Here is a 20348-nt window from a genome sequence, read left to right on the forward strand (position 1 = left end):
ATTTTTAAAAAGGGTTAGATTTTTAAAAATTAGATTTTTAAAAAGAAAAACAGGAGGGGGGGTGCCTGGGTCGCTCAGTCAGTTAGATGACTGACTCTTGATTTCAGGTCAGGTTGTGATCTCATGGTTCAAGATCAAGCCCCATGCCACATTCTCTATTGACAGCATGGAGCCTACTTGGGATTCTCTCCCCCACCCCTTCCCCACTCACTTGTGTGCCCATGCCCTCTCTCTCTCAAAATAAATAAACAAACTTAAAAAAAGTTTATTCAATTCATTTCATTGCTCTGTTTCTACTAAAGTTACTTTTTATTTTTTTTATTTTTTTTAAACGTTTATTTATTTTTGAGACAGAGAGAGAGACAGAGCATGAACGGGGGAGGGGCAGAGAGAGAGGGAGACACAGAATCGGAAGCAGGCTCCAGGCTCTGAGCCATCAGCCCAGAGCCCGACGTGGGGCTCAAACTCACAGACCGCGAGATCGTGACCTGAGCTGAACGTCGGACGCTTAACCGACTGAGCCACCCAGGTGCCCCCTAAAGTTACTTCTTAAACCACCCATTTTTTTCTTTTTCTTTTTATGTTTATTTATTTTTGAGAGAGACAGAGAGACAGAGTGTGAGAGGGGGAAGGGCAGAGAGAGAGACACAGAATCCGAAGCAGGATTCAGGCTCTGAGCTGTCAGCACAGAGCCCAACACTCGAACTCACCAACTGTGAGATCATGACCTGAGCCCAAGTTGGACGCCTAACCAACTGAGCCACCCAGGCACCCCTCCGCTCCTGTTTTTCTATGTTAAGGGCTTTCTCCAAATGCCTAGAGATTCTAGGCTGCCCACATTACAGAGTAAAATATGAGAAAGCTGTTTTTGGAAGCTCTGTGCTCATGGACAGGAAAGATTTTAAGACTGTCTTGAAAGAATAAATAAATAGTATAATGCACAGAAAGCAGGGCATTTACACACCTCGAAGAAAACTTGGGGATAAGTGCTGAAGTATTTAATAATATCTTTCTATTAAGAAGAAATAGGGTAGGATCAACCTGGTGAAACATTTGAAATGTAATCGTTGAAGGATCTTATCTGATTAAGATGCAGTGAGAAGGGAGCATGAGAACCTAAGCATGGGGGATGGGGAAGGGTCTGGTTGAAATGATAGTGAAAGGAAACATTTGGAAATGAGTTAAGGACAGGCTGCTGTGCTGAGGAATCCAGTGATAATAGTCTAATGTTAGTACAAGAAAGAAATGTCAATGGTCAGGGCATTGGGGGTGGGAATGACATATGGCATGGTCTGCCTCTGGTTATGCAGACAAGACTGACACCAAAGTACCAGTGGGTAAAAGTAGCATCTCCGGGCACCTAGGTGGCTGAGTCAGTGAAGCATCCGGCCTTGACTCAGGTCATGATCTCAGGGTCCGTGAGTTTGAGCCCCATGTTGGGCTCTGTGCTGACAGCTCAGAGCCTAGAGCCTGCTTCAGATTCTGTTTCCCTCTCTCTCTGCCCCTTCCCCACTTGTGCTGTTTCTCTCTCTCTCTCTCTCTCTCTCTCTCTCTCTCAAAAACAAATAAACAATGGGACGCCTAGGTGGCTCAGCCGGTTAAGCTTCCGACTTTGGCTCTGGTCATGATCTCATGGTTCGTGGGTTTGAGCCCCTTGTCAAGCTCTGTGCTTACACCTCAGAGCCTGGAGCCTGCTTCAGATTCTGTGTCTCCCTCTCTCTCTGCCCCTCCCCCACTCATGCTCTGTCTCTCTCTGTCTCTCAAAAATAAATAAAAGTTAAAAAAAGACTTAAAAAAAAATAAACATTAAAAAATTTAATTCTCTCTATAGCCTATAATCCTATTGTCTCGTCAAGGGACACGCAGAAAGATCTATCTGCAACAGCCCCCTAGTCCCCACACCCCCATTCATGTGCATCTTGAATGGTTAAATAGCATATATTCTAAGTGATATTTCTCTGGCAAAGAAAATTCACATTCTCAAGCTGGTCACAAATGGCTTACATTTCAAAGTATGTTCAGAGATTATTCCCTTATCTCATCTGTTCCATGATAAAGCAAGATTAGGCAAAAACTAGACCTGAGTAAAATGATGTTTCTTTCCTTGCATTCTCACCCCACTCCCCACCCGGGCAATATACACCCCAGGGGAATATCAAAACTTGCTTCCCTTTAGAGAAATATTATGGCAGTATTTTGTCCTCTATCTTATTACACCATTAAGATTCTGTCATCTAGTTATGATTCTTAAGTTTAGGGTTAACTCATTTGAATAGTTTCCAAACTTCTCAGGAAACACACACACACACACACACACACACACACACACATACACACACACGTATGAATTTGAAACATAACATTTAAAGGGACAATTTTCAGCACTTGCAAATGGTACTGTTAGGAGGAAATGTCTCTTCTACTCTTGTTTTTAAACAGATAGATGTTTTTGTTTTGTCTTGTTTTTCCTAGACGCTTCTGGTCTCTTGCTTCAATTCTCTACAGAGATCAAATGAATGGGGGATTTGGGAAAGATCAGGATCTTTGCAGCTCAGCCCTTCTCTGTTTTCCTCTTGGCATTTTGCTGCCTGCCCAGCCCGTTTGTTCTTGATTATTCTTGGCCATCTTATAAAGAGGAAGAGAAAGACTGGCCCCCTGGAGAGTGGAGGGAGACACATTATATAGTCTGGTCCTAAGCTGACAGCTTGGTCTATTAAATTTGGGGTTCAGTAACAAGCTAATTCAGCTCTCACACTATGATAGGTCCTCTGGCCTAGACTTTCTCAGTGAGAAAGGAGTTATTTTGGACATCTTTCTTATCCCTTTTCTTATTTATTGAATAGATTCTCTACTCAAGAGCTATAGATGGGGTGCTAAGCTTTGGACCCCTCAACACCTCAAAAGCAGCCAAAAAGTGTGATTCTCTTTTTCATCTGGAGACCTGCTATAAGGTATTTACAGTAGGATGATCTTACCAATGGTGCCTAAGTCATGCTAGCATCACAGGGCAGGGACAATTCCTGTGGCTAAATCTGGCAAGTAGGTAACATTGCCAAGAGAGAGCATGTTGAATGAGAAGACAAGAAAACTTAGAGCTGAATTACAAGTGATCCCTTGGAATGCATTTCCTTCCATCCGAGTACGAAAGGGAGATAGTTCTTGATCTGCTACTGTTACAGGCACAGCCTACCAACTCTTCTGCTTTGCTCTTTGGCTCTCTCCCCTTCTCTCGGACTCTCTCCTCTACTCTTGCAACCTCTTACCCAGGGGTTTGAAGGTTGAGAGCTGCCTGGTTTTCAGTAAGATATACACAATCCATTGAGGGGAGGGATTGTACCTCAGTAAAGAATGTTTCCTGCTGTAGTGGTCTAAGAACCCAACAGGGGCTTAACTCAAAAAAAGGTCTAGTTGCCTACATAACACAGGAGTCTGGAGATAAATAGTTGCAAGACTCGGTTCAGCTGCTTGGGAAGTTCATTTAAGTTCTCCATCCTCTGACTCTGCTATTCTTATGGTGCTTGCCCTTTATCTTTGTGTTCTTTGCCTCATAGTTTAGAATGGTTGCCACAGCTCCAGGAATCATGTCCATGTTTAAGGCAGGAACAAAGGGAAGAGGATAGGCCAACCATGGTTTTGTTTTCTTCTGTTTTAATAGAGAAGCAAAACCTTTTTTTTTCAGAGCCACTCACAGCTCTCCCTTGTTCTTACCTGAACTAGACTGGAAGAGTATTTGGATTTTCCAGTCTATAGCCAAAGTGGACACAGGAGAATCAGGTTGGTAAAGGATGTCGGGTTAGATCAACCAATGTGTCTCTCATAGATGGTGACAGAGAAAGTTGCTGTATCACTGCTGTCCCCCCCTTCTACCTCAGAGGGCAGACTTCTAAGCTGTGCAGAAGAATATGTGACATAATAATAGATACCTGGAAATAAGCAATACGAGGACTCAAGATTAAGAGTACAATTGTGATGAACTTGTTGGGGAGTCTTGAGGTAGATGAAGGGTTGGGATATAAAGTCTGAAAGTATTACAGAAGGGGATCATTAGGCCAAATCATGGACTCTCTATTAGTCTTATTTATTTATTTAATATAATTTATTGTTAAGTTGGTTAACATACAGTATATACAGTGTACTCTTTTTTGGGGGGTAGATTCTCAAGATTCATCATTTACTAGCTTTTTTTTTTTTTTAATAAAGCTATGCTAAAAAGTACCACAGACTAGGGGTAAATTAGAAATTAGCAAAGCCAAAAAGGCAATACTCAGAAAACTTTGTAAAGGATTCCACAATAAACAAAAGACATTGAAATACATGTGTATGCACATAATTTCAGGGAATATTAGGAATTGACTTATTTAAAGTCAAAGAACAGAAATAAATGGAGGTAAATATACAAATTCAGGAAATGGTTGTTTAGAAGTAAAGACTCATTTTGTGATTAAGTCTTTTATGGTACATATTCCACAACATTTTTGAGGAACTGATGAATAAAGTTACTTTCAATTCATGTAGAAGAGACTACTCTGAAGAAAATGTTGTAACTGTCTTATAAGCAAACATGTTTGTAAAGTGAATTTAAGCCTCACTTTTAATGAAGTCAAATTTATTGTTAAGTGTCTCTTGGGACATGGAAACCTAATCATATTTTCTAACTAGAACAGCTGTTAATACTCTGTACTGGGAATTCCATAGTGAACATGAAGATCAGCTTTCTGGGCTGGTAGGGGGAAAACAATTCAACAACTAATTACAACGAATGGATGGGGGAAACACCTAATGGTAGTGTGGGACACAGCACACAACCCAGGGGGTTCAGGAATGGAGGCGTTGGGGGAGGTCAGGAAAGGCTCTTTGGAGGAAGTGATGTCTAAGGTAAGACCTCAGAGATAAGTAGGAGTCAGTCAAAGGCACGGGGTGGGGGTGGAGGTGGAAAAAAAGGAGCAAATTCAAGGGTGAAGAAGCCAGATACAATAGAGCAGTTTGAAAGCAACTAAGACAGAATTCTGAACTTGGGGTCAGGAGACTTGGGCTCTAGTCCCAGCTCTGCTACTTCTAGAGACGTCCGTGAAAGCCACTTAGAGCATGAAATCCCTGGCAAGATGCATTTTTCTATTTACTTGGTTGCTGCTTCTCCTCCTCTCATGGACACCAGACATATTCAGCCCTTATTTCTCATGGATCATGGGTTTTTGCAGCCAGAATTAAGGTTAAAAAAACCACTGTTTGGAGTGTTAAGTGGTACCTCGGGGCTCTGAAACCTAAAGATCATTTTCTTTCTACTGCTAGTACTGGGTTTTCTATTTTTAGGAGGTGAAATCAAATAAGCATCTTTCCATCCCTTAATCCTGAACACTTAACACTAGCCACTTACCTACGGCTAATGTAACAATAAGCAGAAAAATTTTAAAGCACCAGAGACTATCTTATATAAATTTCTTTGGGTTCAAAATTTACCTCTCCTTGTTTTCTCTTGCCTTTCAAGTAATTAACTCTTCTCTTTTTAGTTTGAATGATGCAGGGTAAGAGTCCTCTGTAGTCATTCCAAGTGGAAAGCAATTAAAAAAATCTTTATTTATATGACATGTACTTGAAAGTGTCAATCGGCCTCCTGACACGCCATGCCAGCAGCATTTCATTTTAGCTGGGAATTAGGTGAATAGTAGATGGGCCGACTCAGTGAATCATAAAACCTGCTAATTGGTGCTGGAAAATGTTTCTTTGGCTATGCCCTCACTCCTACTTAATGTCTTGATAAATTCTGACCATGCCTCTTAGACTCTGTAAAAGAAGAAAGTGTTGGCCCCGCAGTCTCTTGATCCAAATATGCTTACGAACTCACAAACTGAGAGATCAGGACCTGAGCTGAAGTCGACGCTTAACCGACTGAGCCACCCAGGTACCCCCAAATCCTTTTTTTAATTGAGTATATTATTACACTCATAAATTCAAATGTAGGTTATATATTTGTCAATAAAATATACAGATCTTAAAACAGGCATTAGCTGCCCCCCCCCCCGCCAGACCTAACGGTCTTTTTGTTTCATTCACTGAGTTTGTTCTATTTTTCTTAATAAAAACACAAAGTAATACCTCTCATGGTTTTTCTTGGGAACTACTTTTTCTTTAAAGGCTTAACCTCAGTTTTTCCAGGTAAACAATAAGGGAGAAAACACCTTAAAGAATGGATAGATTTCCAGGGGTGACAGTTGGTGTTTTAGCACCTGCTTTTACACCTGGGAAGCAGAGATCAGAGGTGGTTAAATCTCTATTGTTTGCTTAATGGACCAGATTTCACACATAATTCTCCCTCGTTGTTTTTCACTTTTGCCATAAAGTAAAACTATCAAGACCTCTTCTACTGTTAAGAGGGATAAAACTGAAAATTTGGTCAGAACTCTACTGCTTGAGAAAAACAATGTTGCTGTTCGTCAAGGAGTGATATAAAATGCATTTTCCCATAATTATAAGCGGTGTATTATTTGCCCAATATTTTAAGGAAAACAATATGATTTATCTCTTAGGTATTTAGCATCTAATCTCAATATTTTTAAGGTCTCAATCCAGACCTTGGAAGAATTTATTGTTTCCTTAATTAGATTTCTTTCTTCTTTTAGTGGGAGAATAAAAAAATTTTTATACTTTGCTTTATTGTATTACAGCAGAAAAATTCCAATGTGATCAAAAATAGCTTTTGAAATAGCTACATGAGATTTTTCTTAACAGGGGAAACAAACTATGATTTACTAAATGGCATCTGGTAGTAGAAGTCAAAGCAATAACCTTGAATTCATAGTGATTTATTCCTTTAAACATGTTTTTGGGGTGCCTGAGTGGGTCAGTTGGTTGAGCGTCTGACTTCAGCTCACGTGATCTTCATGGTTTGTCAGTTTGAGCCCCTCATTGGGCTTGCTGCTATCAGCTTGGAGCCCACTTCAGATTCTGTCTCTTTCTCTCTCTCAAAAATAAACATTTAAAACAAACAAACAAACAAATGTGCTTTTATGTCCATTATATTATTTGATCTATATAGCCTTGTTTGACACACCATGGAAAAATAAAAACTTCCAAAAGTACATATTTTCCCATTTCTTGTCTTAACCACCATTTTTACTGAGATTTCCTCATGTTTATCCTTTAGTTTTAATTAAAGGAAAATCAAAGCCCTTTCTCTACAGAGTGTCTGTCATCCAAACTTTGATTGCATTTTTCTCTAACTTTAACTCTTTTACCAGAGCTTAAATGTAGGTGTTCCTTAAGATTTAATTCTTGGTCCACTTTTTATTTATTTATTATTATTATTTTTATTTTACCATGTATGTTCTTCCTTGGAGATCTTATTTGCTTGCAGAGTTTCCTTCAAAGATGACTTTCACAAGATGACTTCTAAAAACACAACCCCCAGAACTGACCACTCTTCTGAGAGTTTGACTTGAATTTCCAACTCTTTGCTGGACACATTTCTAGAACATTTTCCTACAGGAAGCAGTAACTTAGTGTGTCTCAAATAAAACACATCAAATGAGATCTAAAGTTAAGCTCAGAGACAGACAAGTTTGTGTGTACAAGTTAGTGTTTATTCGCATATATTGCAAAGGTAAGTCAAATACATTTTGATTTTCTATTATTTTACATTAATCATTTTTTTTTCTATAGACTTGGCCTTCAACTTTTAGGTCCTATGTGTATGAAAACTGAAATTTATAATCAATCTGATAAAATGTGCATTACATGTTTCAGTCTTCCAAACAGTTCATCACATATCATCTTGAATTTTGATAGTACATTTCTATAAATATTAAGCAACACATAGAAAATGTGCTTTAGAATTTAAATCAGTTTTCTTACTTTAAAATTTTTTTTTTTTTTAACATTAATTCATCTTTGAGACACAGAGAAAGACAGAGCGTTAGTGGGGGAGGACCAGAGAGAGAGGGAGACACAGAATCCGAAGCAGGCTCCAGGCTCTGAGCTGTCAGCACAGAGCCGGATGTGGGGCTGTAACTCACTGACTGCGAGATCATGATCTGAGCCAAAGTAGGATGCTCAACTGACTGAGCCACCCACGCGCCCTCTTTTTTTTTTTATTAAAAAAAATTTTTTTTTAATGTTTATGTTTTGTGTGTGTGTGTGTGAGAGAGAGAGAGAGAGAGAGAGAGAGAGAGAGAGAGAGAGACAGGGTGCGAGCAGGGGAGGGGCAGAGAGAGAAGGAGACACAGAATCTGAAGGAGGCTCCAGGCTCTGAGCTGTCAGCAGAGCCCAACGCGGGGCTCAAACTCATGGAACACAAGATCAGGACCTGAGCCGAAGTCGGACTCCCAACCGATTGAGCCACACAAGCACCCTTAAATCAGTTTTCTTAATCAATTTAGCACTATTCTTTAAACCCAATCCTGAACGATGAGTTGGCAGATCCAAATGAATTCCGCACAGATTCCTAAAGGGTTGTCATAGTGGGTTAGGTTAGTCTTTCAACATGAGAGTATTTACCAAGCCAAAGGCCACTGATAATTGTCAAAGGCCATTACACAAGGAGGTTTAAATTATGAAAAAAATCTTTAGAAATATGGTAAATCCTAGGTGGGTTCAGGGATCCTGGTCATTTTAAGGAGAATTTAGAGGTAAACCCCGTAGAAGTAGAGGAATTATGTCCCAAGTTGTCATTTTTCTTCCTATAACTTTATAAAGTTGCAGGAGAATAACCAATCCCGGGACCTATACCCAGAAGCCAGACTCTGGAGGATAGGAATATTCATCTAATGGAACACTTTGACTCGTTTCTTCAATCTGAGCATTCTGGCAAGTTTTGGTAGAGGGAGGAGGGAAAGAAGGTATAGGGTATCCATTACCTTTTTAAATGAATTATCTAGTTAGTGAATATAAAACGAACTATTTTGTTATTCATTAATTGGGGGAGCAAACATAGGTAAAATCATACAGAGAGGGAGGTTAACCCTACAGGAAACAAAACAACCGCAGTCCTTCTGACATTCCTCCACAAAAGACTCCGGGCCCTACCCGCCTTCCGGGCTCTGCGCACCCAAGCGCGGGCGGGGGCCGGAAGGGCGCGGCTGGGGGCGGAGCGGGTGGGGCCAGGGGCGTGCCCTCGAGAAGGCGGAGACAATATGGCCGCCCCGGGAGCTTGGAGGACCTAAGAGGCGGTGGCTGGAGCCACGCCCCGAGCGGGAGGGCCGCTCTGTGCGCGTCCGCTCTATGATGCTTGCGCGCGTCCCCCGCGCGCCGCGCTGCGGGCGGGGCGGGTCTCCGGGATTCCAAGGGCTCGGTTACGGAAGAAGCGCAGCGCCGGCTGGGGAGGGGGCTGGATGCGCGCGCACCCGGGGGGAGGCCGCTGCTGCCCGGAGCAGGAGGAGGGGGAGAGCGCGGCGGGCGGCAGCGGCGCTGGCGGCGACTCCGCCATAGAGCAGGGGGGCCAGGGCAGCGCGCTCGCCCCGTCCCCGGTGAGCGGCGTGCGCAGGGAAGGCGCTCGGGGCGGCGGCCGTGGCCGGGGGCGGTGGAAGCAGGCGGGCCGGGGCGGCGGCGTCTGTGGCCGTGGCCGGGGCCGGGGCCGTGGCCGGGGACGGGGCCGGGGCCGGGGCCGGGGCCGCGGCCGTCCCCCGAGTGGCGGCGGCGGCCTTGGCGGCGACGGCGGCGGCTGCGGCGGCGGCAGCGGTGGCGGCGGCGCCCCCCGGCGGGAGCCGGTCCCTTTCCCGTCGGGGAGCGCGGGGCCGGGGCCCCGGGGACCCCGGGCCACGGAGAGCGGGAAGAGGATGGACTGCCCGGCCCTCCCCCCCGGATGGAAGAAGGAGGAAGTGATCCGAAAATCTGGGCTCAGTGCCGGCAAGAGCGATGTCTACTACTTCAGGTACCGCCCTGGGGGCGGGGTGGGGGCAGCGGGGTCAGGCCGGGGTCAAGGGTCAACAGCTGACCTGGGCATGGGATGTCAATATGAGAGCAGGGCCCCAGGGCCCTGGCACAGACAGGCTGGCCTGGTAGTGGAAGGTCCCTGAGCCCTTGGGTGGGAGTTGACCCCAGTACAGTGACAGGTCAGGCACAGTATCTGAATGGTGAGAGTCCAGAGGAGGGCGTCTTAGGTTGACACTGTTGGGGAAAATGGTTTGTGGGAAAAAAAAAGGTTCTCTGGCAAGGATGGTTAGTCCATAGAAGGGTTAAAAGAAGGTGTAATTCATCGAAACTATAAAACCCAGTCACTGTTGGCTCCTGTCCCAGCCTTTCCCAGATTCATCATCACAAGAGTGTTTAATCATGCACATGTGGAAGAATTAGCTATCTACAGTAATAAGGCTTCAGTTACTTTGTGAGATCCAGGAAAGTTTGGTATAAAGTAGCCACTTGGAATGCCTGAAGTTTCTTGGAACTCTCATGGTGTTGCAGAACTTAGTCACTTTTGAAAACTGAAACACTGTAATATGTTGTTAGACTCTGAGACCAAAATTTGTCCCCCAGGGGATGTTTGGCAATGTCTGGGGACATTTTTGGTTGTCATAACTTGGAAGGGTGTGCTGCTGGCATGTAGTGGGTAGAGACCAGGGATGCTGCAGGATATTCTGTAATGCACAGAATGGTCCCCACAACAAAGAATTATCTGACCCAAAATGTCACCAGTTTGAGAAATCAGGTTGAGAAATCTTGGTCTGAGTGATTCAGGTTTTTGCCCTGATGTGATCTTGCAATTCTGTGGTTCTGCTGTGCATGCCATTTCTTTGGATGATCCAGTAAGCTCAGGAGAGTGCCTGTGGCTGTTGATATCACTGGAATTTTCTTATCAACAAATTTGCTTATAAAAATAAACCATCCCATTTATAGAAGAGAATATAAACATATTCACTGGTGTGGAGGGCTGTTTTGTGGGCTGATTGACTCATTTTTCAGGGAATATATTTGGGTGTTGGAGCCAATTGTCGTCAGCCATTTAGCCATTGGAATAATGTTATGGAGGATTTACTTTCATCAAGTAGGTTAATACATTGCCCCTGGTTGGGGAGGGAGGAATATACACACGCGTGCGCAGTCTCTCTCTTTTGCTATCTCTGTCTCTCCAATGTTTATGAATTGAGAGTACTCTTAAATAGACTTGAGAGGTTAAAAATACATTTGTGTACACACGATGTGATCATCAGTGGTATAACATGTAAATATGACCATATTCCTGATGGCTGCTCAAATATATGGAAAAATAGTTTCAATTTGTTTCACCTGTTCAAGTAAAAAATGAAAGTGGCGTTGCATGAGAACTTATTTTGTCACTTGGTCTGAGACCACGCATTTTGAAATCTTAAATAATAAAATGGCAAGCTTTTTTTAAACATTCAGATGTGATAATCTTGTATTTTCCCATCATTAAATATTAAATTTACTTCAGTAATATTAAAAAGGTTATTGTGGTGGGGCATCTCGGTGGCTCAGTCGGTTGGATGTCCTGCTTTGGCTCAGGTCATGATCTTCTGGTCCTTGGGTTCGAGCCCTGCATTGGGCTCTGTGCTGACAGCTCAGAGCCTGAAGCCTGCTTCCAATTTTGTCTCTCTCTGCCCCTCCCCTGCTCGCGCTCTGTCTCTCTCCATCGCTCAAGAATAAATAAACATTAAAAAATTTTACAAAAGGTTATTGTGGAACAGTAACTCCTCTCAAGTTCACTGGTTTCGTTTAGTGCTAGTCACAGTTGTTCGCTCTTGCATACTCTTCCATTAACAACTTTTGTTTTCTTTCTAAGCAGGTAGTATGCTACCTTCTTTAGGTGAACTATGTGTTGATGTCTTGTAGCCAGTTACATTTTACAAGAATATTCTGTGTCTGCGATTGAACTCCTTGAGGGATAGGTGACTAGTCTATTCTCAGTAGAGCATCTTAAACTTTGAATTTCACTCTCTATGGCATTTCTCCTGGGATACAGTTTGTTTGGTTTTGGGATGACGTATTTGTTCAAACTAACTTTGGGTTATTGCAAGGAGTTTTTTTGTTGTTTTCCTTGCAGTAGCTGGAAAAGTTATTTCAAGAACGCAGATTGCTGTAGTGCTCATTTTGATTTGTGGTCGTAGTATTTTTTTAAATGTGTTGTAAATTTTTCAATGTTAACTTTTTCATACAAACTCAATAAATATTTTATGGCAGAAAAACTGATCTAATCAATTTAAGATGAATTTTCCAAACATTCATCTTGTATTTTTTGAAGTTTGTTTATTCTGTGAGAGAGAGGAGAGTGAGAGCATGCGCGTGCCAGTGGGGGAGGGGCAGAGAGAGGGTGACAGGATCTGAAGCAGGCTCTGTGCTGACAGCAGAGAGCCTGATGTGGGGCTTGAACTCATGAACCGTGAGATCGTGACCCGAGCCGAAGTCGGATGCTTAACCGACTGAGCCACCCGGCTGCCCCTCCAAACAAATTCATCTTACGACAAATCATGAAACCAGTATAGTGATAATTACTTTCTAAAATTGAAATCTTTTTATTAGACGGTGCAGCATGATTTGCTTTTTACTTTATACAAAATGAAAAGACACATTGAACAGATTTGTGCCACATGTGTTTAGTTAAAGGTTGGAAGGAATGTTATCTAATTGTTTATTGACTACCTACAAAATGTTAGTTATTTGGCAGGATTGTAACAGTCAGTCTTGATTCCCTGCTGAGAGGTTATATTCTGAGGCAGTAGGAAACAGGTAGCATGATGTGGTTTTTGTAACAGAGCAGTTACTCTGTGACTTCCGCTTTCAGTGATAAATGATGGAGGGCACCTACTCATACTGAAGGTGAACACATTCTTTTTCTATCGAAGTGTCACAGCTTTGCATATTAGCATCCCCACATATACCCCACCTGTTAAAAACCAGTAGCTCACAAAACACCAGCCATCTGTGTTAATAGGTGGGTTAAGAGTTAATGCTCCCATTGGTAGTGTGAACACCTGCACCCATTTGTTCATGTACGTTCTAATAATGCTAACTCCTGAATTAGCCTGCCTCTGGGGAGATGAATTTAAACGACCTGTGCCTGTTAACATAGGGTGTGGCTTACACTTATTAATTGGGCTGAAATTAAGCTCATCGAGAAAGCCTCAAATTTTGGTAGAATGGTGTTTTGGTTGTTCCCGAGACTGCCGAGTTCTAACAGGAAGGCGTGCCTTGAGTTGCCAGTTAAGCAATATAATTATGCCTTCTGTCAGGATTACTGATAGTGTGTGGCAGTTCATACATTATCATACAAAGTGTGTTTTTACAAAAAGGTGTGGTTAGATAAAGAGCTGGATCTATTGGTAATAGTTTCTGAAAAGTTTGTTGCCATCATATGAACCCATTATGTGAACAATAATTTTCTCACTGGTCTACTTGGCTCCTGTTATTTCTAGTTTTTGGCTCCCTGCGCTTGCTGACTGATATTTTTGACATATTATTTTCTTCTGCATAGGACCCTTTTTAGTAGCCAACTCATGCCATTTTTATCTAGTCTAAACTTGTTAGCTTTTAGACTTTTGGTTATAATTTCAGTTAAAGACTTGGGAGTGGACGTAAACTGTTACAGCTTCTGCCATAAAATACCATGTGGTTGGATATTGGGAACAAAATAGTAAATATTTTTGATTCTTGTATCATAATTATGTTGCATTTGTACCTGATCACTTCTCTGAAAAAAGGATACAGTGGCACTAGAGAACAATTAAAATAATAATAGGGAGCAGGTGCAAGAAGAGAGACTGAATTTATTTCACTTTGATCTGGAAAGAGGAGGACTCAGAGGTCTATAAAATCATGAGTGATATGATAAAAGTAGAAGTCTCTAGGGAAGGCAGCAGAGCACGGGGTAAAGAGGTCTGGAGTTGGTATTCTAACTCTGCCCTTACATTTGGTGCAACCTTGAGCCTGTCACTTACACTTCCTGGTCCTGTGGTTTGTCTGTTTGTAAAGTGCATATATGATTTTACCTGTACTTGCAGTGATACAAGGATTCAATTTCAATACACTAAAATAAATACATCGATATGTTTAAGGACTAATTAGGGAAAATGATTCATTAAATAACTCCAGTTGTATGGGCTGAAGATACAAATAGGTTTAAAAAAATGTATAGGTATATCTGACTTGTTACTGAAGGCTGGTAGGATGCTTTGAGGGCCTGAGTTCTGGATCATTGAGCATGTCAGAGTTCAGTCAGATCTTTCCTTCTCTCTCTCTCTCTGACTTTTTATTTAAAAAAAAAAAAAAAAAAAGCAAACAAAAAAGAGCTCTGCCATGTAGTCTTTTTTTTTTTTTTTAATTTTTTTTTTTTCAACGTTTATTTATTTTTGGGACAGAGAGAGACAGAGCATGAACGGGGGAGGGGCAGAGAGAGAGGGAGACACAGAATCAGAAACAGGCTCCAGGCTCTGAGCCATCAGCCCAGAGCCTGACGCGGGGCTCGAACTCACGGACCGCGAGATCGTGACCTGGCTGAAGTCGGACGCTCAACCGACTGCGCCACCCAGGGGCCCCATTTTTTTTTAATTTTATTTATTTTTGAGAGAGACACAGAGCGTGAGCGGGGGAGGGGCAGAGAGAGGGAGACAGAATCAGAAGCAGGCTCCAGGTTCTGAGCTATCAGCACAGAGCCTGACGAGGGGCTCAAACCCACAAACCGTGAGATCATGACCTGAGCCGAAGTCGGACGCTCAACCAACTGAGCCACCCCAGCGCCCCCATTGTTATAGTTCTTAAATATTTTAAGTCTCTTTGGCTTTCAGTAGATTGGCTTTTCCCCTACCTAATATCTTCTTTCTGGCCTTCCCCATGTGGTTAAACCTGGTGTCTCCTGTATTACTCGTATGTTCATTTCTATAGAACCTGTGGCACTCTCACATAACTGTCTTCTTTCCCCCTAGGTACACCTAGATACTAAATAGGTGTTTACCAATTGATGTGATGCTTAAAATTTTATGAAACAAGTCTTAAATGACTTTCTTAGCTATTGCTTTATATTACCTGGTGGTGTGCTGGGATGAAATTGGTTGGGGTATTTTATTAAGTCCAAGCATTTTCCAGTTTCTTATTTTCATCTTGAGTGTTGAGGATATTATAGAAGGATAGAAAGTAGTTTAGAGATATAGTGAAAATGCTCATAGTGCAGAGACACAAGTGAGAAATCAACATTTGAATCTCATCGAGTCTATAGGTTTGTTTTTTATTAAGTATAGGGTGTTGTGTGTCTTAATTTTATGTGTGTTCTATGTCACAGCTCTCATAGTTTTGGCAGCTATTAGTATTATTTTGCTAAATGCATTGCATGTATTATCTTATTGGGCCCTTATAACCCTGTTAGCTGTAGGTACAATTATCTGCATTTTACACATGCGGACTTGGGACAGGGAAGTTAAGTAATATGCTCAAGGTTGTACTGCTGGTAAGGGCAGAGATGCAGGGGATTTAACCCCAGAACTTTTAACCACCCTGCTCTGCTGCCTCCCATAGAAAATCCTTACTTGTAATTCTCAAATATTGAACCATCTCATACTTAATCTGCTTTATGGAGCTGGGTGGGCTGCTAAAACAATGTAGTTAGTTACTATTATATTTGCACCTTTAAGTCGACAAAGGGTAAATGTTATTTTATTTTTTTTTTTGACAAAGGTTAAGTTTTAAATCCTATTTGGTAGTGAAGCCATTGTACCAAAAGATGATCTTCCAGCTCTATGTAATGGAGAGAAAAGAAATTGAAAAATTGTGGTAAATTAACATAATTAAAGGAGTTTTATTCTGGGTAATAGAAGTGATCATTTGGTTCAGAAATGTTTCCCCCTTCTTTCTTGCTTGCTCTTTTGATATATGTTTAATTTAGGATTGACCATGTTGTTTCTCAGATACTCAGATAGGCAGTGTGTTCCCTACGGAGCAAGCTATAGGTCATCTTCGTTTTAAAAGCTTTTACTTAAATTAGAAGAAATCAGGGGTGCCTGGGTGGCTCAGTCAGTTAAGCATCCGACTTAACTTGATTTTGGCTCAGGTCATGATCTCATGGTTCATGGGATCGGTCCCACGTCAGGGCTCTGTGCTGACAGCACGGACCCTTCCTGGTATCCTCTGTTTGTCTCTCTCTCAAAATAAATAAATAAATAAACAATGAAAAAAACTAGAAGAAATCAAATTGTAACTTGCAGTCTAAATGTAGCTCGAGATAGTTTTATGTGTTTCCTCCAAAAAGCTCATGTGCTTCTTTCAGTTGAGGTACGATTGAAATGTGCGCTGCAGACCAATCAAAAAAATCTCTTTAGTTGGAGAAAGGAATGAAACGCAAGGTTTATTACGAAGTGCTTATTGCATAATTGCAAGTTTGACTTGCTTTTAGCCTTTTCTCTTGAAATAGACTGATTGAAGCCTGGATCTGGAAAGAAAAGACACATGGCTGTGGTGGAAATTGTGCTCCGATAATTCTCTCTCAGTCGTACCATCCCAGCTTTCTGTGCTGTGCTAGGGGAATTTTTGTTAGGGTACAACATTGCCATCTGTCCTACATCTGATTTTTCAAATCTGATATGCAAAGTCTCACCTGCCAAAACACCCACAATACCTGTAGTAGAGGAAATACATAGCTCGAAAGGAACTGATACACATATATTCTAGAAATAGTGTCCAACAGAAATTGATAATTTTTTTTCAAATTGCTTTAGAATTTCATTTGTGAGATATAGAGTCATAATTTAATCTTCGTAGTGCAGTTTTATTTTTATTTTTTAGTGCAGTTTTAATTAATCGAGCAGAAGCTGGTGATTTGCAAAGGAAGTGATACTTTTGTGTGTGTGTGTGTGTGTGTGTGTGTGTGTGTTAGATTTCATAGTGGGACTAATAGAAATTCATAAATTTTTTCCTGTGTTTGAGGTCTTTTCAGACCTGTGTGATGAATTAGAAATAAATCACCAGCTCTTATTTCATGGGTTTACTTTTTGACTTGGGGTATTAATACCCTTTGCAGTCCTTGTTTATTGGTCTTTTATGGCTATTTGCCATTTCCACTAAGAAATGACGAGGCAAATTGTAAAATGAAGTTTTGCTTAACTTTATCAGAACTTCTAAAAACTAAAACTTCACAAGGAAGAATAAAAGTATGGAATAGAGTGAAATTTTAGTAATATCTATGGATCTTCTGATTTTTGCCTTGTCTTATAAATTCAAACTTGTTTGGGAACTTGATTACATAAGTTGAATGTAAATAATGGTAAATACTCAAATTTAAATTTTGAAATTGAACACTTTGTTCAATCATTCAATCAGGAATGATTATGAGTTATTTACAAACATGTGGAAGAAGATTTTTGAAATATATCTTGGTGTTCTTTTTATGCTGGACGAATTCATAGATGAAAGAAAGTGTGAATGTTATAAAATTATTTTCAACATGTATGCAGTGATGTGTGCCTCTCTTTAAAAAAGCCTTTCCCAGAGGCCTGTAGTGGAAACGGGCAAGTCCTATGGCATTTTGAGCATAATTGTGTTAACCTTTACCACATGTGCTGTAATCGTTGGCAGTCTCAAACACCAGATTCTGAACCTCCTCAAGGTGAGTGGCTGAGTCTGATTCATTCTTGAATCTCCAGTATCCACCATAGTCCCTGCTATACGGAAAGCTCTTAAGAATTGCTTGTTGAATGAAGCAAATAGTTAACACATTTCTATTAAATGATCTAAAAAACTGGTTAGTGTTGGCTGTAAATAGGCCTGCACTATAGAGGTGGTCTTGTGTCTCCTGCTATAGCCAGCGTCCTGTCTTGTACCATACCAGGTATGCAGATAGTGAATAGCTGAAGTAAATGTTCTTATTTTTCTTTAGATTTGTGTGTGTTTAGTGTTTGTGTGTGTATTCCATACAGATTTTTAGACCTGAAGGAATCTGTAGTAGGACTTTTGATTACAATTTTCATATTAAAAAATCCTTTTATCCTTTGCTTTAAACATCTACCATCAAAAATTGCTTTTGTATCATCTGGGGAGGATAACATATTTCTATCTACTGTTAACTAATATATTATTTCTTTGTGCCATAACTGTAAAGTTATTTGTTATAGTATCTGGTAAGAAGTAGTTTATGATAAAAAATAAATATAATGTAAAAGTGGTTATACAGAATACATGTTGCAACTTTATACTCTTAGATCCTACAGTCATAAACTTACTAGTCAGTTCCTAACTGCTTTCTCTCCCCTTCTGTACTTATTTGAAGACCAGTAAGTCTGTCTGTAGACCACACTTGTGTTGCACTGGTTTAGAATAAGAATGGAAACTACTGAGTCAGATACTTGGGACTTGAGTCTTGCATCTTGCTTTACTATTTTAACTTGGACAGATTTATAAGCTTCCATAATATAAGCCTCTGATCCCTCAACTGTAAATCAAAGGTAAGAAGTTTACCTCGTGGAATTTTTTTAGGTAAAATGAAAGTACGTGTAAGGCATTTGGCATGTAGTAGATGGTCAGCAGATCAATAAAATGGTAGTTTCTTTCCCTTCGCTTAATTAACTAGTGTAAACAGTTGTTAATCATGTGGAGATTTACAGTATTTTAATTTTGAAATGTGATTAGGGCATGTTCATCAGGGTTTTTAGAAATATTTTATTTTTTCCCCTGATTAGAAGAGTGACCCATGCTCAGTGTGGAAATTGGGAAAATATAGGAGTGTAGAGAGAGTAATGACAATCAGCTTTGTAGTCCTAAAGAGAATCAGTGTTAATATTTTGACATATTGCCTTCCATTCTCTGTGTATATAGGTGTATATGTTCTTTTTAAAAATTTGTTTTTAATGTTTACTTATTTTTGAGAGAGAGCGAGAGCAAGCGCATGAGCAGGGAAGGGGCAGAGAGGGAGACACAGAATCTGAAGCAGGCTCCAGGCTCTGAGCTGTTAGCACAGAGCCCGACACAGGGCTCAAACTCATGAACCATGAGATCATGACCTGAGCTGAAGTTGGACGCTCAACTGACTGAGCCACTCAGGCACCCCTGTGTGCCTGGAAGAATCCATAGATTAAAGCAAGGATGAATGTCTTAAAATTATTTTTAACATGTATGCTGTGATGTATGCGTTTCTTTAAAAAGGCCTATTCCAGAGGCCCCCTACCTCTTTTTTCAAAATATAGTCTTTTTTTGGGGGGGGGGTATACTTATCTAATTTTTTTATTATGGAAAAATTCAAATGTGCAAGAGCAAAAATTGTTAGAAAAGTGTAATGAAGCTCCTATGGGCTCATCAACCAGTTTTAATAATTATGAACTCCTGGCCAAGCTTGTTTCATCAATATTCAACTCCCTTTTCCCATCATATTTTGAAATAATTCCCAGATGTATTTAATTTCTGACATTTCCATAACAGTGTCCAGTCCTCAATTCAACCAAAATAACCAGTGTTTTTTCCTTTTTTCTTTCTCACCTTTAGGCAGTGGGATGAGATTAGGTAGTGGATCACCCTGGCTTTTATTTTTTTCTAGCTCTGATATAGACATAATAGAATTTGCTATCAGTAATATACTGTTTGCATGTTGTTTGTTACATAAATGCTAGTTTATGGAATGAGAATGATTGGTACAGAATTCAAATTATACTTAAGGTCTTTTATACCACTTAAGATTGCGTTGGTGATTCCTTAAACATTTATGCCAAGGGAAAAGGTGCAATGTTGTCACATTTTACCAGCAGCCAAACTGTAAATAATTTTTTTTCCCTTAATGATACTTTAAAAATAATTCTCTACCTGTCCCTCAACTGCTAAGGAAGTTCTTTAATGCTCACATTTACTTGCCCAAACTTCATATTTTTAAAAAATTACTTTGAAATTTTCAGGGGATATATTCAGCTTGTATACTTTAATGTTTGTTTTAAACATTTTATTATAGAAATTTTCAAACATATATGTAAAAGTAGGATCATATAAAAAAACTACCAAGTACTCAATTCAGCAGTTGTTAATCTTATTTCTTCCATCCCCCAATGTACTACCTTGACTCAACCTTATTATTTGGAAGCAAATCTGACATCATATCATTTCATTCATAAATAACTACTTGAGTATGCTGCTTGTGAAGATAAGATTTAAACTTGTAGAAGTTTTATAACCACGTAGAACTCAGTATTTCAAAGCCAGAATACAAGAGATGCCAACAGGCAGTTTGTGATTATTTACCTGATACTGGCAGTAATTGCTATATGGTTCAGAGGAAAGAAACCTTCCACTGCTTCATTCTGGGAAGGAAGGCTTTTTATGGAAGAGATATAATGTGGATTGGTATTTCTGGGCCCTTGAGGATCGGGGTTGGAGTCCTGCATTATGGATTGGGTAACAGGTATGATTTGCAAAAGGCCTAAGAGGGAACCATTCAGCCTGTT

At 40.5% G+C, this 20348-nt stretch overlaps 1 protein-coding gene across 1 annotated transcript in view; it reads left to right on the forward strand.

Annotated features, from left to right (window-relative positions):
- Positions 1-9221: 9221 nt before the first annotated feature.
- MBD2 (methyl-CpG binding domain protein 2) overlaps positions 9222-20348 on the forward strand; it is a 65993-nt gene continuing 54866 nt past the window's right edge. Inside the window, exon 1 of the mRNA XM_030292427.1 lies at positions 9222-9862. Coding sequence (XP_030148287.1) covers positions 9324-9862 — 539 coding nt within the window. The 5' untranslated portion in view covers positions 9222-9323. The remainder of the gene's footprint in view (positions 9863-20348) is intronic.

This window comes from Lynx canadensis, chromosome D3 (genome assembly GCF_007474595.2).
Source record: "Lynx canadensis isolate LIC74 chromosome D3, mLynCan4.pri.v2, whole genome shotgun sequence".
In the NCBI taxonomy this organism is placed as follows: Eukaryota; Metazoa; Chordata; class Mammalia; order Carnivora; family Felidae; genus Lynx; species Lynx canadensis.